The sequence below is a fragment of the Lepidochelys kempii genome, chromosome 1 (genome assembly GCF_965140285.1).
Source record: "Lepidochelys kempii isolate rLepKem1 chromosome 1, rLepKem1.hap1, whole genome shotgun sequence".
NCBI classification, from domain to species: domain Eukaryota; kingdom Metazoa; phylum Chordata; order Testudines; family Cheloniidae; genus Lepidochelys; species Lepidochelys kempii.
This window is the reverse complement of record NC_136380.1, coordinates 348,310,055-348,328,162: the sequence shown is the minus strand read 5'-3', so window position 1 is coordinate 348,328,162 and position 18,108 is coordinate 348,310,055. Positions and strand designations below refer to the sequence as shown.

General features: G+C 45.3%; 1 protein-coding gene across 8 annotated transcripts in view; it reads left to right on the top strand.

The window, feature by feature from the left end:
• NRF1 (nuclear respiratory factor 1) overlaps positions 1-18,108 on the top strand; it is a 106,383-nt gene that overhangs the window by 33,045 nt on the left and 55,230 nt on the right. For all 8 annotated transcript variants that reach the window (XR_012156870.2, XM_073328932.1, XM_073328931.1 and 5 more), the window contains 3 exons: positions 4,592-4,706; positions 6,579-6,705; positions 8,214-8,354. Coding sequence is in view for 7 of the 8 variants with exons in the window: in XM_073328932.1 (XP_073185033.1) it covers positions 4,592-4,706; positions 6,579-6,705; positions 8,214-8,354 (383 nt within the window). In the remaining variant the exon portion in view is untranslated. The remainder of the gene's footprint in view (positions 1-4,591; positions 4,707-6,578; positions 6,706-8,213; positions 8,355-18,108) is intronic.

Sequence of the window (18,108 nt, the reverse complement as noted above, 5' to 3'; positions counted from 1 at the left end):
GTATGTCATCTTACACTTTCCAGTACAAAGCCTATGTATTGCTCTGATTCCACTTGTGGAGGGGCTGGGCTGGATTTTCTTTGTCGTAGTTAATGTGACTACCCAATTAACCAGCAACAGCAGACTACCTCAGGAGTGCTGGTCAGCCCCTCCATAATCTTCCCATTCTTCACAGGCTCGGCAGAGATGAGAAGCAATATCTGAGATTTGAATTTTGTTCTTCCCATTAAATGCACATGGCACTAGTCTGGGGTCACCAATAATATGACGCTTAATATGTCTGTAGCAATTCATGTTCAAAGATTTATATAAACGTAAGTTAATTGATTTTTGCAACACCCTTGTAAAACCAGTTATGAAGTGTTTCCATTTTGCATATGGGAAAACTGAGGGGCAGAGGTTGTGACTTGTTCAAGAGTCAAATAGCAAGTCATTGATGGAGCCAGAATCAGAGCCCAGGGCTTCCTGACTCTAAGCCCTGTCCTCATTCCTCCAGACTATTAACAAAAACGGAGAAAACTGCCCCTTCCCTGAGTTCAGTGTGCAGAAGGCCCAGCTGCTTGCTGCAGGAAATCTGGTTTTGAAGTTTGCTTTTGAAGGTTTTAATTTTAACTCTGCGTTTTGGTGCTTCCCTGCTGCTCTGCAGATCGCTATTACCGGGGCATTACTGTGGCCTGGCAAGTGGAGGGCCCGGAGCTGGAGAGCATAAAGCAGTGTCCATCCTGCAGTGATGTTGGTGCTGCATCAGAAGATTTTTACTGTTCATAATGCTTTCAACAGTAATGCTTAAAGCAGCTTCAGCAGGGGGTTTATTTTAAAGGGATGTTGCCAAATAGGTTAACAATACCCTTGTGCAGAACAGTGCTAACTGCATCACCCATACAATAATACTTAATCCTGCCATGAGTGCAGGGGACTGGACTAGCTGACCTCTCAAGGTTCCTTCCAGTCCTATGATTCTGTGTTTGTGACTCTTTTTTTCATTTTCATTTTATAATTGCAATAATCTTAGGGCAGGGCATTTCCTGGTGTTAATGGCCACTGCTTGTACGTCAAGCTTTTACCTCCCCTCCCTCAGCGGGTCATTAATCGCTAAGGGATGCTCTGCACCTTGATCATTATAGCTTATGTGAGTCAGCGGGATTTGCATACATTTCAGTACAGTGGAATCTCAGAGTTATGAACACCTGGTAACTCTGAAATGTTTGTAACTCTGAACAAAACGTTATGGTGGTTCTTTCAAATGTTTACAACTGAACATTGACTTAATACAGCTTTGAAACTTTACTATGCAGAAGAAAAATGCTGCTTTTAACCATCTTCATTTAAATGAAACAAGCACAGAAACAGTATCTTTACCTTGTCAAATCTTTTTTTTTAAATTTCCCTTTATTTTTTTAGTAGTTTTTTTTTAACACAGTACTGTCCTGTATTTGCTTTTTTTGGGGGGCGGCGTCTCGCATCTATGCTGCTGCCTAATTGCATACTTCCGGTTCCAAAATAGGTTTGTGGTTGACCAGTCAGTTTATAACTCTGGTGTTTGTAATTCAGAGGTTCTACCGTACTTGCAGTAGCCAAACACAGGTGCATGTGGTGTGACTCCCTTGAGCCAACTCCTCAGTCACAGAGAAATCTAATAACCTGGATTTGAATTGTAGACGTTAAAGATAGGAAATCCCTTTTATGTTGACCAGTTCATTTCTTCCCTAGTCCTGGTGCAGGATTATTCCTGGCTAGAGTATGTTCTCCAGTACTGTGTTTTTTTTGTAGGGGTCCTCCTAGGTTTTACTCTGTTTAAATTCTCTCTTTTAAGAGCATAAAAATAACCCTATTGGGTCAGCCCAATTGTCCATCTAGCTTAGTATCCTGTCTTCTGACAGTGGCCGGTGTCGGGTGCCCCAGAGGTAATGAACAGAAGAGGCAATCATTGAGTGATCCATCCCCTGTTGTCCTGTCCCAGCTTCTGGCAGTCAGAGACATAGGGATACCCAAAGCATGGGGTTGCATCCCTGACTCATCTGGGCTAATAGCCATTGATGGACCTATCCTCCATGAATTTATCCCATTCTTTTTTTAACCCAATTACACTTTTGGCCTTCACAACATCCCCTGGCAATGAGTTCCACAGGTTGGCTGTGCGTTGTTTGAAGAAGTACTTCCTTTTGTTTGTTTTAAACCTGCTGCCTATTAATTTCATTAGATGATCCCTGGTTCTTGTGTTATGTGAAGGGTTAATAACACTTCCCTATTCACTTTCTCCATACCAGTCATGATTTTATAGACTTCTATCCTATCCTCCCTTAGTCATCTCTTTTCTCAGCTGGACAGTTGCTGTCTTTTTAATCTCTCTTTGTATATCTCAGTCATTTTTATTGCCCTTCTCTCTACTTTTTCCAATTCTAATTTATCTTTTGTGAGATGGGGCAACCAGAACTGCACACAGTATTCAAGTTGCGGGCGTACCATGGATTTATTTAGTGACATGATATTTTCTGTCTTTTCTATCCTTTTCCTAATGGTTCCTAACATTCTGTTCGCTTTTTGATTGCCGTTGCACATTGAGCAGATGTTTTCAGAGAACTATCCACGGTGACTCAGATCTCTTTCTTGATTAGTAACAGCTAATTCTCATCATTTTCTGTGTATAGTTGGGATTATGTTTTCCAATGTCATTAGTCAACATTGAATTTTAGCTGCCATTTTGTTGCCCAGTCACCCAGTTGAGTGAGATCCTTTTGTAGCTCTTCGCGACCAGCTTTGGACTTAATTATCTTGAGTTCTTTAGTATTGCCTGCAAACTTTGCCACCTCCCTGTTTAGCCCTTTTTCCAGATCATTTATGAATATGTTGAACAGCACTGGTCCCAGTACAGATACTTGGGGGACCCCGCTATTTACCTCTCTGCATTCTGAAAACTGGCCATTTATCCCTACCCTTCGTTTCCTATTTTGTCATCCATCAGTTTTTTGATCCGTGACGGGGCCTTCGCTCTCATCCCATGACTGCTTACTTTGCTTAAGAGGCTTTTGTGAGGGACCCTGTCAATGGCTTCTGAAAGTCCAAGTACACTATATCCACTGGATCACCATTGTCCACATGTTCGTTGACCCCCTCAGTGAATTCTAATAGATTGGTGAGGCATGGTTTCTCTTTACAAAAGCTATGTTGACTCTTCCCCAACCATATTGTGTTCACAGACGTGTCTGATAATTCTGTTCTTTATTATAGTTTCAACCAATTTGCCTGGTACTGAAGTTAGGCTTACTGGCCTATAATTGCCAGGGTCGTTTCTGGAGCCTTTTAAAAAAATTGACGTTACAGTAGCTGTCCTCAAGTCATCTGGTACAGAGGTTGATTTAAGCCATAGGTTACATACCACAGGTAGTAATTCTGCAGTTTCATATTTAAGTTCCATCAGAACTCTTGGGTGAATATCATCTGGTCCTGGTGACTTATTACCAGGAATCCTAGAAATCCGTTTGCCATCGAATTACGTGGAATTTGCTTTTTTTTACAGAGAATCTTTAGTTTTACATTTTGTGAAAAAATAAGAACATGTATTAACTATTAACTACATTTTACTGAAAGTTAGGATGACCATGTTTCCCAAAGTGAAAACGGGACACCATGTGGGGCTGGCCTGAGCCATCGAAGCCAACAGCCTGAGCCCCAGCACCTGGCATCACCTCCCCCCGTCCCCCTCCCCAACATTCCTCTGAGCCCCCTGTAGGGTGCATGTCCCACTTTCTTTTTGCAAAACTGGGCATTTGTCCCATTTGCAAACAGGACAAAAAGGTTGGGACGTTCAGGACAGGGCTTAAAAAGGGGACTGTCCCAGCCAAAACAGGACGCATGGTCACCCTAGTTCAACTGATACCTATATATAGTGTGGCTAGGGGAACTAAAGTTCAGCATTTCATTTTAATCGCAGGAAAATGTGGATTTTTATTTTTATTGGGGAATTTTGTTTTTGTATCACGGAAAAGTAGGATCCATGCTTATTACTGTGTAATTTATTAATTTGTTCCCAAACTTCCTCTAGGGACATTTCAATCTGGGACAGTTCCTCAGGTTTGTCACCTTAAAAGATTGGCTGAGGTGTGGGAATCTCCCCCATATCCTTTGCAGTGAAGACAGATGCAAAGTATTCATTTAGCTTCTCCACAATGGCCTAGTTTTCTTTGTGTGTTCCTTTAGCACCTTGATTATCCAGTGGCCCCACTGACTGCAGCACTTGGGTTATTTTTGTAGATGGGGGAAGACGACAAACAATCCCGAATAGTAATTACATAATTGGGAGGAGAATTCTGTGAAATGAAATATACAGTGTTCACTGGAGGCCTAACTTTAGGCCTAAGAACATGGACAGAGTTTCTTGAAATATCCCTCTGATCCCTGCAGGGAAAGAAGTTTTAGTGTTTTGCAATGAATTCTGGCTACTTTGCTCCAGATGAGGGTAAAAGCCCCATTATTTATTTATTTGTATTACCTGAGCCCTTCAGAACCTGTTCCAGTTGGCATAGTGGTCACTTCTCTATCTTGTACAGTTAATAGACTGTGCACTGATTCACCATTTGTGGTTTGGTTCCAGGCCCGGTGGGAATGGCAGCAGCTGCCGCCGTGGCAACAGGTAAAAAACGAAAGCGACCTCATGTGTTTGAGTCCAACCCATCCATCCGCAAGAGGCAGCAGACACGTTTGTTACGGTAAGGACCCTCTACTGCAGCTGCCTGTGGCTTCTGCATGCTAACAACCATGTCCATTTCTGTTTGTGCCTTTCCAAAACCCATTTGTTGTTGAGAGATCAGGGGCTGGCCACATGTTGCTCAGCTGAGGGCATCTTTGGCAATTTGCATGGAACCTGAGGGCTGCACTTAATTTGCAAAAATGGATCAGATTGCAGCTGTTTTCTGCTTTTAATATGGTAGTGTGACCCACAGAGACTGGAGTCACCATTCTGATAGTATTCACTATTTATTTCTATTCCTGTCTGATCAGAAATTTAGTCCACGTCATCCTAATTACCATCTTGCTTTTTTCCATTTAAATTCTTAACTACTGCTAAAGCCATTATCTTGAGAACCATTGGAGTTGCAATATCCCAGCTCTGGAATGGTATAAACCATTCACCACCATCACGAGGGATGCATCTTTATTCAGTATTTTTATTGTTTTGTTGAATGGGGCCTCTTACAAGTCTTCCCAATAGTTCCACAAGATGGAAATGAGCTAACGCTTGTCCTTGCACTCCCTCTTCTAGCACAGCTGAGGTGGCACATAGCAGAGTGCATCACATATTGGGTATTTTCAATAAAAATGTCCTGGGTGAAACTTCATTATAGGGGCATCAGCTCTTTCTTCCCTTTTCTGCCACAAATGACTTGGGTAGAACACTGGCAAAGCATGTCAGTTCCGTGCATTCTGTCAGTTTGACAATCAGAAGAATTTTTCCATTTTGTCAAAATAGTTAAATAGTCAATGTGTGTCCGCTTAAATCAGTGTGCGAGCCAGATGGGAGCTGGTGCATTGTCTCTGGCACTGGAGCTTCCATATGGCGTCACATGATGACAGCTTTCAGCAGTACGTTCGCTGTTGAAGGGGGCTCAAAAATGCCCATTTGAATTGATAATCTTAATGTCGCATAAAGTGGCAGCTTACATGGTGAGAACTGCTCTTCCTCCCCTATATCAACTTTCTACGATCCGCTCTAGCAAAGTCACTGCCATTTTCTTGTCAATTCTCTCACATCATTTAAATGTTAATACAAGGAAAGAAGTGGTAAGTGTGAGTGTTTCCCCATGGAGGGACCATCCCCAAGGGACTCACTGATATAACAGGTGGCTGAATATACACATTTCCCTTAGCCAGCTGTTGCAATGTCTCTGTTTCTTGCTTACCACGCTTCAGTTATGGTTTTGTGCAGGATTGAAATACCAGTGAATTATTCAGCATTGTTGTGGGTGCTGAACATAAAATAGTTGGTGTGTGTGTGGGATTCTTTATCTGTAAAATATTTCAAAGTGCTCTACCTATACATTCTGTATTGTTAGTCAGTGGGTGACTGTAGCTTGTTCCTCCCTCTTTGTTAACTGATCATCCACAGGCGTCAGACGATTAATTTCTTCCCAGTGTTGCATGATTGGTCAAGTGCGTCATGGAGGTTTTCTTGACATCCTATAAGGCATCGAGTGTTGGTCATTGCTAGAGACAAGATTCCCAGACATGATGGCCCAATGGTTTGATGTGGCATATCCTCTGTGCCCTTAATTTCACTGCTGAGAGAGAAATGTTCATTTCTTTCCTCTCTCCGCTTTGCTTTACTTTTCTTTTTCATGAACATGTTCCTTGTGAAAACTAGAAATGCCATAGCTGAGCTGTAGTCTGGCAAAAGGGAGCATAGCAGGCCCGTGGGAGCAAAGGGGTGCTTGTGTGGCCACTGTTACTCACCAGGATTTCCTTTCACACCTGCTTTTGGAATGGGCAGTGTCAAGAGGAGGGATTATAATCTGAAGGACAGTGGCTGCAACGGGCCTTAATTTTATCGTCTCCCCTCCCCTTGTTTTCTTCCCCTGTTTCAGGAAGCTCCGCGCCACACTAGATGAATATACCACCAGAGTGGGGCAGCAGGCCATTGTTCTTTGCATATCCCCCTCCAAACCCAACCCTGTTTTTAAAGTGTTTGGTGCTGCACCATTGGAGAATGTGGTAAGTCTCCCTGGGAAGGGGAAAAGGATCTAAGATGAGTTGTTTTGCTTTCTGTGCATATTTCATCTTGGCTTACAGTTCTTCTAAGAGCCACAGTGGTGTCAGCTTCAGGTTTGAAAAACACATACACCTGGAGCCACAAGATCAAATCCCGGCATAGTGAATAATCTCCCGAATCGGGGCTTTCAGATAAGGCCTTAATACTAACGTCCCACCTGCTCCATTTAAATGCTAAAGGTTCCCTGTCACTTCTCATAAAAGAGGAGTTTGGCTTAGGGTTATAGACCAAAATTTCCCCTTTCTCCATTTCTGTGCTGTGAGCTGATCGTGCATCTGGATGCTGCCTTCACCCTAGAGATGGCTGCATTCAGTGCTATTCTGTCTGCCATGTGGAGTATTTTGCCTGGAGAGCTATGGCATGAGATCGGGGCTTAGAGCCTGTATTGCTCGCACTAGTGAGCTTTGGGCTAGGCGGAGGTAAGATAGGAAGGATCTGACAGTACCACCATGGATAGCTGTCTTGAATGGTCAGGTGCGTGGTGGGAGGAGGGAAGGGATTTAGTGGGACTTCTGGGATCAAAGACGTGCGTGTTGTTACATTGCTCTCATTTAGCTATGATTACGGGATGTTACTTACAGATTTATTTCCCAACCACTGGTATATGTAGCAGTTCTGGGACTTTAATCTTTAGCCACTGGTGCTTGGGCTGGCCAGCAACCCCTCAGCCGGTAGTCCCTGCTGCAGTTCCTCTCAACCCTGAAAGATGAGCGTGCAGATCTGCCTCTGTGCTGAGCTACATACATCACCAAATCTCCTGCCCTATTTGCTGTGATGTGCTATATCTTATGATGCAGCTTGGCTGCTCCAGGCCTTACTCTTGTGGGATCTGGGGTTTGAAGCAACCCAGGCTCCGCTGTGTCTTAGGTTAGAGGAGTGTATCCAGTTCAGTAGGAGGCAAGCTGTGCTGGTGCACCTGAGGCTGGACATGCAGTTCATGTAGATACCTGCAGTGGGAGGGTGGGGTCTAAGGGAGTCACTGGCTGGTACTGCTGAGGTCTCAATCTGGCAAACCAGTAGTTACCTGGAATAGTTGGAGACCACCAATTTCCAGGACAGTCAGGAAGGACTGGACTCTGCTGGTAAGTAGAAAGGGTTTAAAATCGTCTCGGCTGTCAGTGATTCCAGCTAGCCTCGAATGAGATTCCTTGAGCCTTGCAGGAAATGAGGGGATCATCCTGATTGCAACAGCACCATTGCTTCCAAACTTTTATTAAAAGCATTCTCATACCCCCCCCCCTTGGTGGTGTTACTTGGAGTTTCATCATTTCTCTTTCATGCATCCCTGTGGGGCCAGTGGGTATTTTTACCTACCAGCTGTGGCATTGTTTGCTCACTCAGTTCTGCAGTGTCTTGGGGACGGTGAACAGCCCCTCCTCCGGTTACCTAGCACCCTTGCCTCTCTTGTTGCTCTTTGCCTTGTTTACCTGAGCCTAATGATTCCCCACAGGTGCGCAAGTACAAGAGCATGATCCTGGAAGACCTGGAGTCAGCACTAGCGGAGCATGCCCCTGCGCCACAAGAGGTTAACTCCGAGCTGCCACCCCTAACCATCGATGGAATTCCTGTCTCGGTGGACAAGATGACCCAGGTAAGCAGCCAAGGAAGGTGGAAACTTGGAAGAAGAAATGAAGAGGCGTTTTAAAGCCTGTTGATTTTACAGTGGAGTGTATGCCTGCGTCCTAAGGGACACTTAATCCCGTCTCTCTGGTGGGACCATAGCGGGCCAGGTAATAGGTGTGAATCTTTATCACTGGTGCTCCTTTCCATATGAAATTGTACAAATCCTAGTGAGGGCTAGAGCACAGATTGCTGGGACTCCTCCCCCAGCTTTCCCCGTGGGGTCATTGTCGTGCTCCATCAGCTATGAATGGAGGAGCTGTCAGTCCTGCACCTGTATCAGGAAGGTGGCTTATTACTTGTCAATAGAGTCCCCTTTTAGTTTCCCCCCTTGACTTAAACTGTGTGCCTTGATTCTTCTCCTCTCGCTGATGCTGTGGGTGGAAGCAGAAGGAAACCCACTGATAGTTATGTTCCAGGGCAAACCCCACTCTCCCACCTCCAGGGCAGGGGCGAGCTGCTAATATCTGGTGGTTACAGTGAGTCATTTGCAATAGGGGTCGGGGAGACTCCTCGTCCTCTCATGACCCAGTCCTTGTCTGAGCAGTGTTGCATTGGTGGTCCTATCTCTGGGAGAAAAGGGGAGGGGGCTCTGAAGGAAACTTCCCTTGCATGAGGAAGGATCAGTAGTCTTGTATAAAAAGAAAAGGAGGACGTGTGGCACCTTAGAGACTAACCCATTTATTTGAGCATGAGCTTTCGTGAGCTACAGCTCACTTCATCGTGTAAATCTCCTCTCTCCCTTGGCGGTGGCAGGGACAGGAGAGGAGGGAAGAGTGCGACGAACACTCTGTAAAGGAGCTAAGTAAAAGGCTCTGCATGTGCTCATTTAGGCAGATTGATCTATCAAAACAAATCGCAAATGCCCAGACCCAGCTCTGCACTGGGAGGCAGAAACTCAGAGAGGAACATGAGTGAGTGAGACCTGGGGTGAGGGTGGTCAGCAAGTTAGATATGGGTTTATCATGTGATATGTCAGCAGAAGGTCAGAGTGCTTCGGGAGAAGAGTTGTTGGCGCAGAGAGTGGTCGGAGCAGTGAAGAGGAAGGTTTTCACCTCAACAGTGGTGACGTGAGGAAGAGACAGAGAAGAAATTGGTGCTAGTGGAACAGAGGGAAAGGAGATTAGAGAGAGATGAGGTTGACTAGAGGAAATCCACGATTTGCAGCTATTGCAGTGAGGTAGAAATGTCAAGAAGCTTTCCCTCTTTTTGCTGCAGGATGTAGGCGCACACATAAAAATAGTTGCTATTAAAAAGAAAAATTTTTGTCCAGTCAACTCGATGGCCGTTAGTGTTGCATTTCATCATCAGAACAATATAAAAATGTCAACTTTCATTCTAGTAAACCCCCCACATGGATTTTCTACACGGAAGGTATTTAATTTTTATGCCAGTGTTGGAAATGAGAGCAACACTTCAAATTCAAGAGTTGTTTAAGTTTTACCCTCTAACTCTCCAAACATGGTTAGACAACCTCAGCTCTTTAATCTGTACTTTCTGTTTAAAAAAAACTTCTTGTGTTCAATCTAAAATATAAGCAGTTCTGTTTCCTCTAGGTATGAAGTGGCCTTGGCTGTTAAGAAAATTCTGTGGTTTTGAAACAATTATTCTGTGCACAGATCTGGCCGAGGCAGGTGGGGAGTTGACTGCTCTGTGTTGCCATTTGTGAGATGTGACTTTGATTTCAGGTTCTTTGTGCTTTGTCTTCTGGCTCAGAACTTATTCGCTGTTAAGGTGGCACCTTGTGAGTCCTTCTGCAAAAGCTCCTTTGGCTGATCTGTTAGCACGGTTGATGATTTCCTAAATCAGATTGCTAGCTTTTCAGAGGGAGGGGCCTTTCTTACTATGTGTTTGTACAGTACACTGCACAAGGGGGCCCAGATCCTAAACAGGGTTCAGTAGGCACTCACTGCTATCGCAGTATAAATAATGAGGAGTACATGTACAGAGGGGATTGCTGACTGCTCCAATGCACTCTGCTGCTAACCTTCCCTAATCTCTCTGCCCCTCCTCTTTCTATTAGTGGTGGAGCAGTTGTATTCTGGCGTTCTCTATTGGAGCAGCATTCTCTGGCAATAAGTATGCAAACTGTTGATGCAACAGTAAAGTAACTTACAAGGCACCTTATTTTGAGATCTCGCGTACCCATCATGCTTAAGTAACTGCCTAATTAGGAATATCTTTCTTGCTGGAATGATACTTTTTGTATAAACAACTTTATTGCAATGGTGTTGAATTTCTCCCAAGCTGTAGACAGATGTAGCTCTTGCACTTGTACCCTCATCCCCATAGACTGATAGAAGTGTCAGGCTGCAGGGGTCCTCGAGAGGTCATCTTGTTCAGGCCCCAGCACTCAAGGCAGGACTAGGTAATAAATACCATTCTCTGTTTGTTGTGGATAGTGCGCAAATCATCTGTCTGCGGACAGGTGGTCACGTTGATGCTCTTGTCTCTGCTTTCCCATCTGTAAAATGGGGGTGACTTCATAAATCAGGAATGGGCAACTTAAAGGAAGTAGAGAGCCACACGATCCACTGAAACTCTTTGGCAGGCCGAAGGGGTAATGCAGGGGGAGTGTCAGGTCCTGCCTTGGGCCTGTGATACAATGGTGGAGGGGGGTGAGGCCTGGGGGGTGGGGTTGGAGAACAAGCCCACCCTGAAGTCATCCCTCCGCAGCAGCTCCTATCCTACGGTACTGTCCCAACTCCCTGCTCTGGCTCATTGGTTCTTGCAATAGGTGCAAGCTCCCCGCACAACGCCCTACACCCTTCCTGGTGCCTCTGAATCACCTGCCCCGAGCTGGGCTGTGGCAGGCTAAATAAAATGATCTGGTGGGCCGCCAGGTGCTCATCACTGTCCTAAACATTTATAAAATACTTCGAGAGCCTTGGATGGGAGAGGGCCACACAAGGACAAAGTATTATTAAATATTGCCAGGGCTACAAACTCTCCGTGGGATCTGAAAATCCACCTGTGGTCTTTCTGTCAAAGTTAATAAAGATGCTACATTTGGATCACAGCTGACCATTTTGTTAATGAGGGAGTCTCCCTAGCTTATAGCTGTACAGCCCCTGCAGGGCTAAGAGAAGTAAACACTTACTTCAGTAAAACCTGAGATAGCACTTGGACACTGCAGGGAGCAGAGATGTTGGCTAAAATGGTGCCACATTTTCAGTCATTTTTCGGACCACAATGGCACTTAAGAGTTATAAAAGGTAATTTTAAAGCACAACAATTCTGCAGTGAGCCCTTTGTTCAGGGCTCTGCATCTCACTTGGGAGAGCAGAAGATACTACTAGCCCTAAATCAGTGCAAAGAATGAAGCATCTTGCCTGGCTAGTGATGCCCTCAAACATTGTAGCAGAAATCTTGATCCCCAGAATGCCCAGCTGAGCAGATATAAAGCTTTTCAGTTCATGGCTGATAATTTTTACATGGCTCAATATATTCTTTTCATGGTGTTTGCCTTCATCAGCTAACAGGAGAATTTAGCCTTTTTCAATTCTTGTTTGTGACTGGAGATTACAAAGCCTGGAGGAAAGCAGAAAAATGTAAAAATATATATTGGGCATCTCAGTTAAGGAGCACGTCACTACGAATGGAAAAATGAGGCTTTGGCTTTGAACAGCTGCAGGTCTCATTGGACAGGTGTTAGAAGTGTTAGGTTTAGCTCACTGAAGAGGAGATGAAAATAATTCTCCTCCTTTTAATTGCCTTGCTTCTTTGGAGGTCTTGGGGGAGATAAAACCTTCCGCAGGTTGAGTAAAGGTGTTTCCATGGATTTACAGATGGGGAGCACTGCCCACCTGTGCTGTGTGTGAAAAATGTGGGCAGTGGGGTCTGATTCTGAAGCCCTTACTCAGGGGAATCTCCCATTGTAGTCAATGGGCATTTTGACGAAGGACTTCAGAACAGCCCAGTCAGGAGCTTGATGGCTAGTAGCTTATCCATGTCTTTATCTGAACGCAGTGGGTGAACACTGAGTTGTATTTTGTACTCTGCTCTGCATATATAAATCTCAGGAAGTTGCTGGATGTTGCTTACACTTTCCTGAATGCAAAATTTGTCTCTTAACCTGACCTTCCTTCCTTTAACGTCTGCGTATGACTTTGATGCAAAGATGACTCCACTCCACCCCAGTTTCCCCAAAAAAAGAAATTAAAAGGTGTTTGTTTCACTGATGTGGGTCAGCATGTAGGCACCAAACCAGTTTACTGTTAGGCACTGAACAGTTATGTTGGGGAAATTAGTCAGTCAGTTGTGGTGAGTATATGATAGAGAGGGAGGGGGTTTGAAGCGTACCTGTAACCGTGCATACCAGCATTGAGAAAGCATCCTAACATTGGAGGCTCAGGGTTTGTTCTTGTGCCTGGTTTGCAGCATCCTGATGCAATGAAGTTGCTATATGTAGCATTCAGAGGACTTCTCAACCTCGTGTGCTGCTACAGGTGGAATGGGAGGTCATGAGCGTCAAGGGTCAGTGATACTGTACGCTCTCCTGCCTAGAGGGTGCACCACACTTAGGCTGTGCAGGAGCTCAGCAAACAGGTTAACAATTCGGATTTCTTTGTTTCTTATTTTTCACCTGACCAAGGTGAGTGAGGGGGAGGGAGACGGCTCATGTAAGAGTAAAATGCAAGATTAAAGAATTTGTGAACAGGTGAGGTCAGTTAATCGAAGGATCTGATTGAGCCTCTTCTGCACTGTGTGTTCTGCCATGTTCTGCCTACTCTCCTGTCCCAATCTCTGCTCCTCAGCTCTGACCCATTGTACAATATTGCATGAGTTTCTCTGCTTTGAGCACTCCTAGTGTTCCCACTGTACCTCTGGCTATGGATAGGGACAATATTTTTACGTAGAGACTTGCCTATGGTGGTGGTGGGTGCTAGCCTGCTGCATTTACCAGGGTTCCATCCTGCCCGGTGCTAGGTGCCTTCAGCTCCCATTGAGATCTGTGAGATCAGGCCCTGTCTCTCATTTTTGCTTCAACAAATGATTAAATTTGGCCCAACTTCTCTCCCAGCCTGGCCTGTCTGAAGTGCCAGCAGTGGTGAGGCCTGAAAAGGGGTTCCAGAAGGGCAAGATGAGCTTTGTAAAAAGGCAATTCATTATGGTGAATTTGTTGCTACCTACCTTGGCCGATGTCCCATTTTTTAATCTGCTGCTGCAGATAAAATATTATTGGATCATTCAGTCTAAAATCTGCTGCTGCAGAAGGCAGCTCTCTCATGTGTTAGGTAGGATGGACACAAGATCACAGAACCCCCGTGTTCCACTCTGGTTACTGCTTCATCTGCAATCACCTGCTTCACCATTCAGGTACGATTCAAGAATATGAATTGTCTAGACTTGGCTTAATCCACCTATGCCCCATTGCAGCTGTTGCAGATGGCTGGTGTTCTCCCGAGAGGGAATTTCTGGGGGCCCTTGGAAGGCTGTTCTTCACAGAAGGTGCTCTGTTCTGGAAGCTGCTTCCCTTAGCAAACTGTCAGAGTTCAGGCCTGGCTGTTATTCGATGCATCTTGCACTTTGCCCTGTTGCTTCTAGTGTTTCTGTGTCTCTGCAGTTGGGTGCATCTTGGTTTTTTGGAGGCTGAGGATAGTTAAGATCAGGATTAACTAATTATCTTTAAGGGTTCATCTTACTGTTTTTCCTTAGAAGACCCCAGGTGCCCTAGCTAAGGGCACCCAATAAACGTTTCTAACAGTATCGTGTACAGACCTTGCCTTGTCTCTCATGCAAGCTCTTTTCCAAGCTGACGGACTGAGGAGATCGGAATGAATCTTTATTTTTATAAGTGACTTGATTTTGCCAGGGTTTCCCTTTTTGTGTGGTGGTGGTGGGGTTTGTGAGGGTCTGAGGGCTCCGAGTTCAGCATACTGTGCTGATTCCCTCCCAGATGCTGCACACTTCGGCGAGACGGGGCTCTGCATCTCAGAACGGTAGCCCATTTTAGGCTTTTGTGAGCAGGTGGGATGAGGGGGGCCGTGCTTGTTGTGATGCTAATTAGAGAGGCCCTCGCGCTCGAGCAGGTTATAATGCTGTGCCGCTGCTGTTGATTGTTTCCCTGGCGGATTAGAGGCGAACCCGCCTTAACAAGTGCCTTGAGTCTCTGAACTCCTGAGGACCAGTAATGACTCCATCTGGTAACAAGGAGCACAGCTTGCAGCTCGGAGTTTGGGGAAGGAGCTTTTGACAACGAAATTCCATTCACGCTCATGATTTTTTAATAATTATTGTTGCGATAACGCTTCTTGCCCAAGCGTCTCGGAACACTTCACAGCAGGGGCGTTGCCCCTGTTTTGTCGATGGGGAGGCTGTGGCACAGAAAGGTTAGGCCACACAACAGGCAGCGTTCTAGAGGGCAGGGCCTGGAGTGGGAGGGAGGAGACCTGGGTGTGTCTGCTAGCGACTCCCTGCGTGACCTTGAGCAAATCATTTAACCTCTCTGGGCCTCACTTTCCCCATTTCTACCTTGGGGGTAGTCACCTTGAGATGAAAGTAGCTATAGAAATGCAGGTGGTATGTATTGCCCTGGGCTTAATACGGAATTTGTGGGGAGGGCACTTCTTTGAGTGCTGGTCCCGAGGGATATTCGCTGTGGGTGCACGTGCCTCAGACCGGAAGATTCTTCACTAGCAATGTCCATCGGTCCGCGCCTGCACAGTGTTGTGCTCCAAACGAAGCGCATAAGGGGCAGCACGGACCGACCACCTCTCCAGTTCCATTCTGCCACTTGTGGTCTGAGATGGAATTCCACAGTGCCCGCAGCTTGGCTGGCGTTCCTGCTGTCTATTCGGGGATTATTGTAAATAGTTTTATTTTAGTGTAGTTAGTTTAGCAGTGTAGCTAGTTAGATTAGTGTTTGGGTTAGGAGGTGTTCCTCCTTCTTGCTCATCTGCACCATTTGGGTTACTCATTATGCCCCAAATCCTGGGCTTTAAGTCCTACGTGGCCTGCCTCTGGGTTTTCCTGGTCAGTGATCCCCACTCCTCCTGCCTGTAACTGCCTTGGAGAATCTCATATTCCATCTGAGTGCGAGATTTGTTGTTCCTTCCCACCTTGTACATGACAATCTCAAGAATTTCGGCTTAGGCATGTGGGGAGCTTTCTATGAGGCCACAGCTTGACCCAGTGGCTTCTGACCCCCATATATGTTACCAGGATCCATCCACTAGCACCTCTCTGGACCCAGCACTTCCCAGATCATAAAAGTCCAGATCTAAAGACTCTAGCATGCATGAATGGGAAGAGGGTAAAGGAAAGCACCCTCATGAGAAATGGGAGAAATCCCCATCTAACCCTCTGCCTACCCTACCCCTTCTAAGTCAGGCGAGACTCCGTGCCCCGGTACAGGTGTCTGCATCTCCCGGGGAGTGTGTGCGGGTATCAGCCGTACCGAGAGTCAGGCATGCCCATAGACTGCTGCCTAAGCGAGGGACAGGTCCAGCTCTATCATCAGTGAAGGAGAGGAGAGGATAGTCGCTCTCTGCACCAGTGATTTCATACTACAAGCAGAGAAGGAACTTAATGGTACTAACACCTACCTTCCATCCCAAGCCTGTGCTGTCAGCTCCAGCTACGCACAGAAGCCCCTCTTGCTCTTCTGCTGGACCCAGCTATGCTATTCTTGAGGAACCTAGAGGTTTATACTGACCCAGAGTCACCGCTACTCTCGGATCCGGTTATCTCCAGAGAGGTGCCTACACTGGCCACTCACTGGTCCCTTCCACTGTGGTATCGAGCTGCCGGAACCGACAGCATACCACTCATGCATGCCAGCCACTTGCCGTGGCACCACTAGACAGGCAGTTCCGTCCACTTCGCCCATAGATTCCAATGACTCGTATTCCTCTGGCAGGACTGATGCACCGGTCATTCTGACCGTCCTGAGTTGCGCCATTAGCCCTGATAGGGGTTCCAGAGCCTCCACAAGACATATCTTCAGCCCTGGGACGAGTGGCACCCTATTGGGACAACTTCCATACCCATATGACCCCATACCATGTCCCTGTTAGGGTTCTTGGGATCCTTACTTTAGACCCCCTGGCTACAGAAGATGGGAGCAAGAATGCCAGCAGAGATCACTTTGTGGGGAAGAGTATCAGCCCGTGGAGCACTGTAAGGATCAGGAGCAGCCCAACCAGCAAGAACCCTCTCTTCCGCCGGTGGCTCATTCTTGTCTTCTGAGGAGGTGGTGGTGCCAGCCTTACCTTTGCTGTCTGAGGATTATAAACAGCTCCAGGACCTCCTGAAGAGGATTGTGGTGGCTTTCCAGATCTCACTGAAGGAAGTCTAGGACCCTACTCACAAGTAAGGTGTGGCGGCTCAACTGAAACGTGATATTCCACACTTAGTCCAGCAACATTGCGTTGTACACCGGGAAGACTTGGGGATTTCTGATGCATGGAAAGAGGTCAAGCTGATAAGAGACATTGAAACCCTAATGAGAACTGTCTACATGGTGTTCTGTCGGTCATCCAGGAGAAAATGCAAATTTCAGGAAATAGTGGATGCTTCTGAATGTGACTCAATAAAGTGCACTGGTTATCTAGGCACTTTGCACTTCAAGCAATTATTCTCAACTATAATCCTCTTCTGGAATATTTTGAGCAAGACAAAGATACTAATCCAGTTTCTAAATACTGCCACCTAAAGCTGAATACCATGGAATATCGAATAACATTAGAAGTTTTGAATGATGTTTTGTTGGAGCTGGCTTCGCTATCCCCGCTGCTCCAGAAGCGGGGCCTTACACCTCTTGAAGCATTTCACCTTGTCTGAGGTAAACTGAACAAGATCAGAAGAGAGTACCTTGGAGATTCAGTCTTATGGAATGACAAAGTTAAGTCTCTCTTAGACATGAGCTCTCAAGAAAATAATGAAATTGGTACCAATTCCATAATAACTTTCATAAACATCTTGTGTGCACATTTGGCAGACAGGATTCCAGAGGATGAAGTCCAGGAATGGTCCGCTTTTGATTGTGCAGCAATAGTTACGTGTGACTTCAGTTTTGGAATTCATCAGGTCAAATCCCTATGTTCAAAATACAAAGACTTTCTTGCTGAAGAGATTGTTATAATCCAGTCAGTAGAATGACTTCAAGTTTGCAGTAGCCGAAAGGCTCAAAAGCCAATTGGTTTCAAGTTTCCCAGATATGGTGACATTTGCTCACCAGAACGAACAGTTTCAGGATCTTGCAAAGTTGATGGATATTGGAGGAACATTCCTAGCATCAAGTGCAGACTGTGAGCTTGGCTTTAGCTTAATGAACACTCTAAAAAACAAACTACGGAATTGTTTACAAGTAGATCATTTGGACATGCTGATGTGTATTAAGAGTTACCAGCTGGATGGAGGACTGATAGATCTGGACAGAGTTTATATTGAATGGGCAAATTAAAAAGATCGCAGGGAAAAACAGTAAGGTTAGTTTAGCACTCTTTGACATTTCGACCAATAAGGAAATTAAAATGCATTTGTAATTACATATCTTATTCTTGGCTGATAATCATTTATTGATATTTTTTAGGAAAATTTTAAATTTAAAACACAAACTCTTGTTTTTCTTTTTTTACTTATGATGTCTCTATCTGAAAGCCCATGTAAATTGATATAATGGCATACTTCTTAAATTGTCTTTATTATATGTTTATCAAAATCTTTTCAGACGTGTATAGAATGAAAGGTGAAAGTGGACACCAATGGGCAGAAGCCTATGG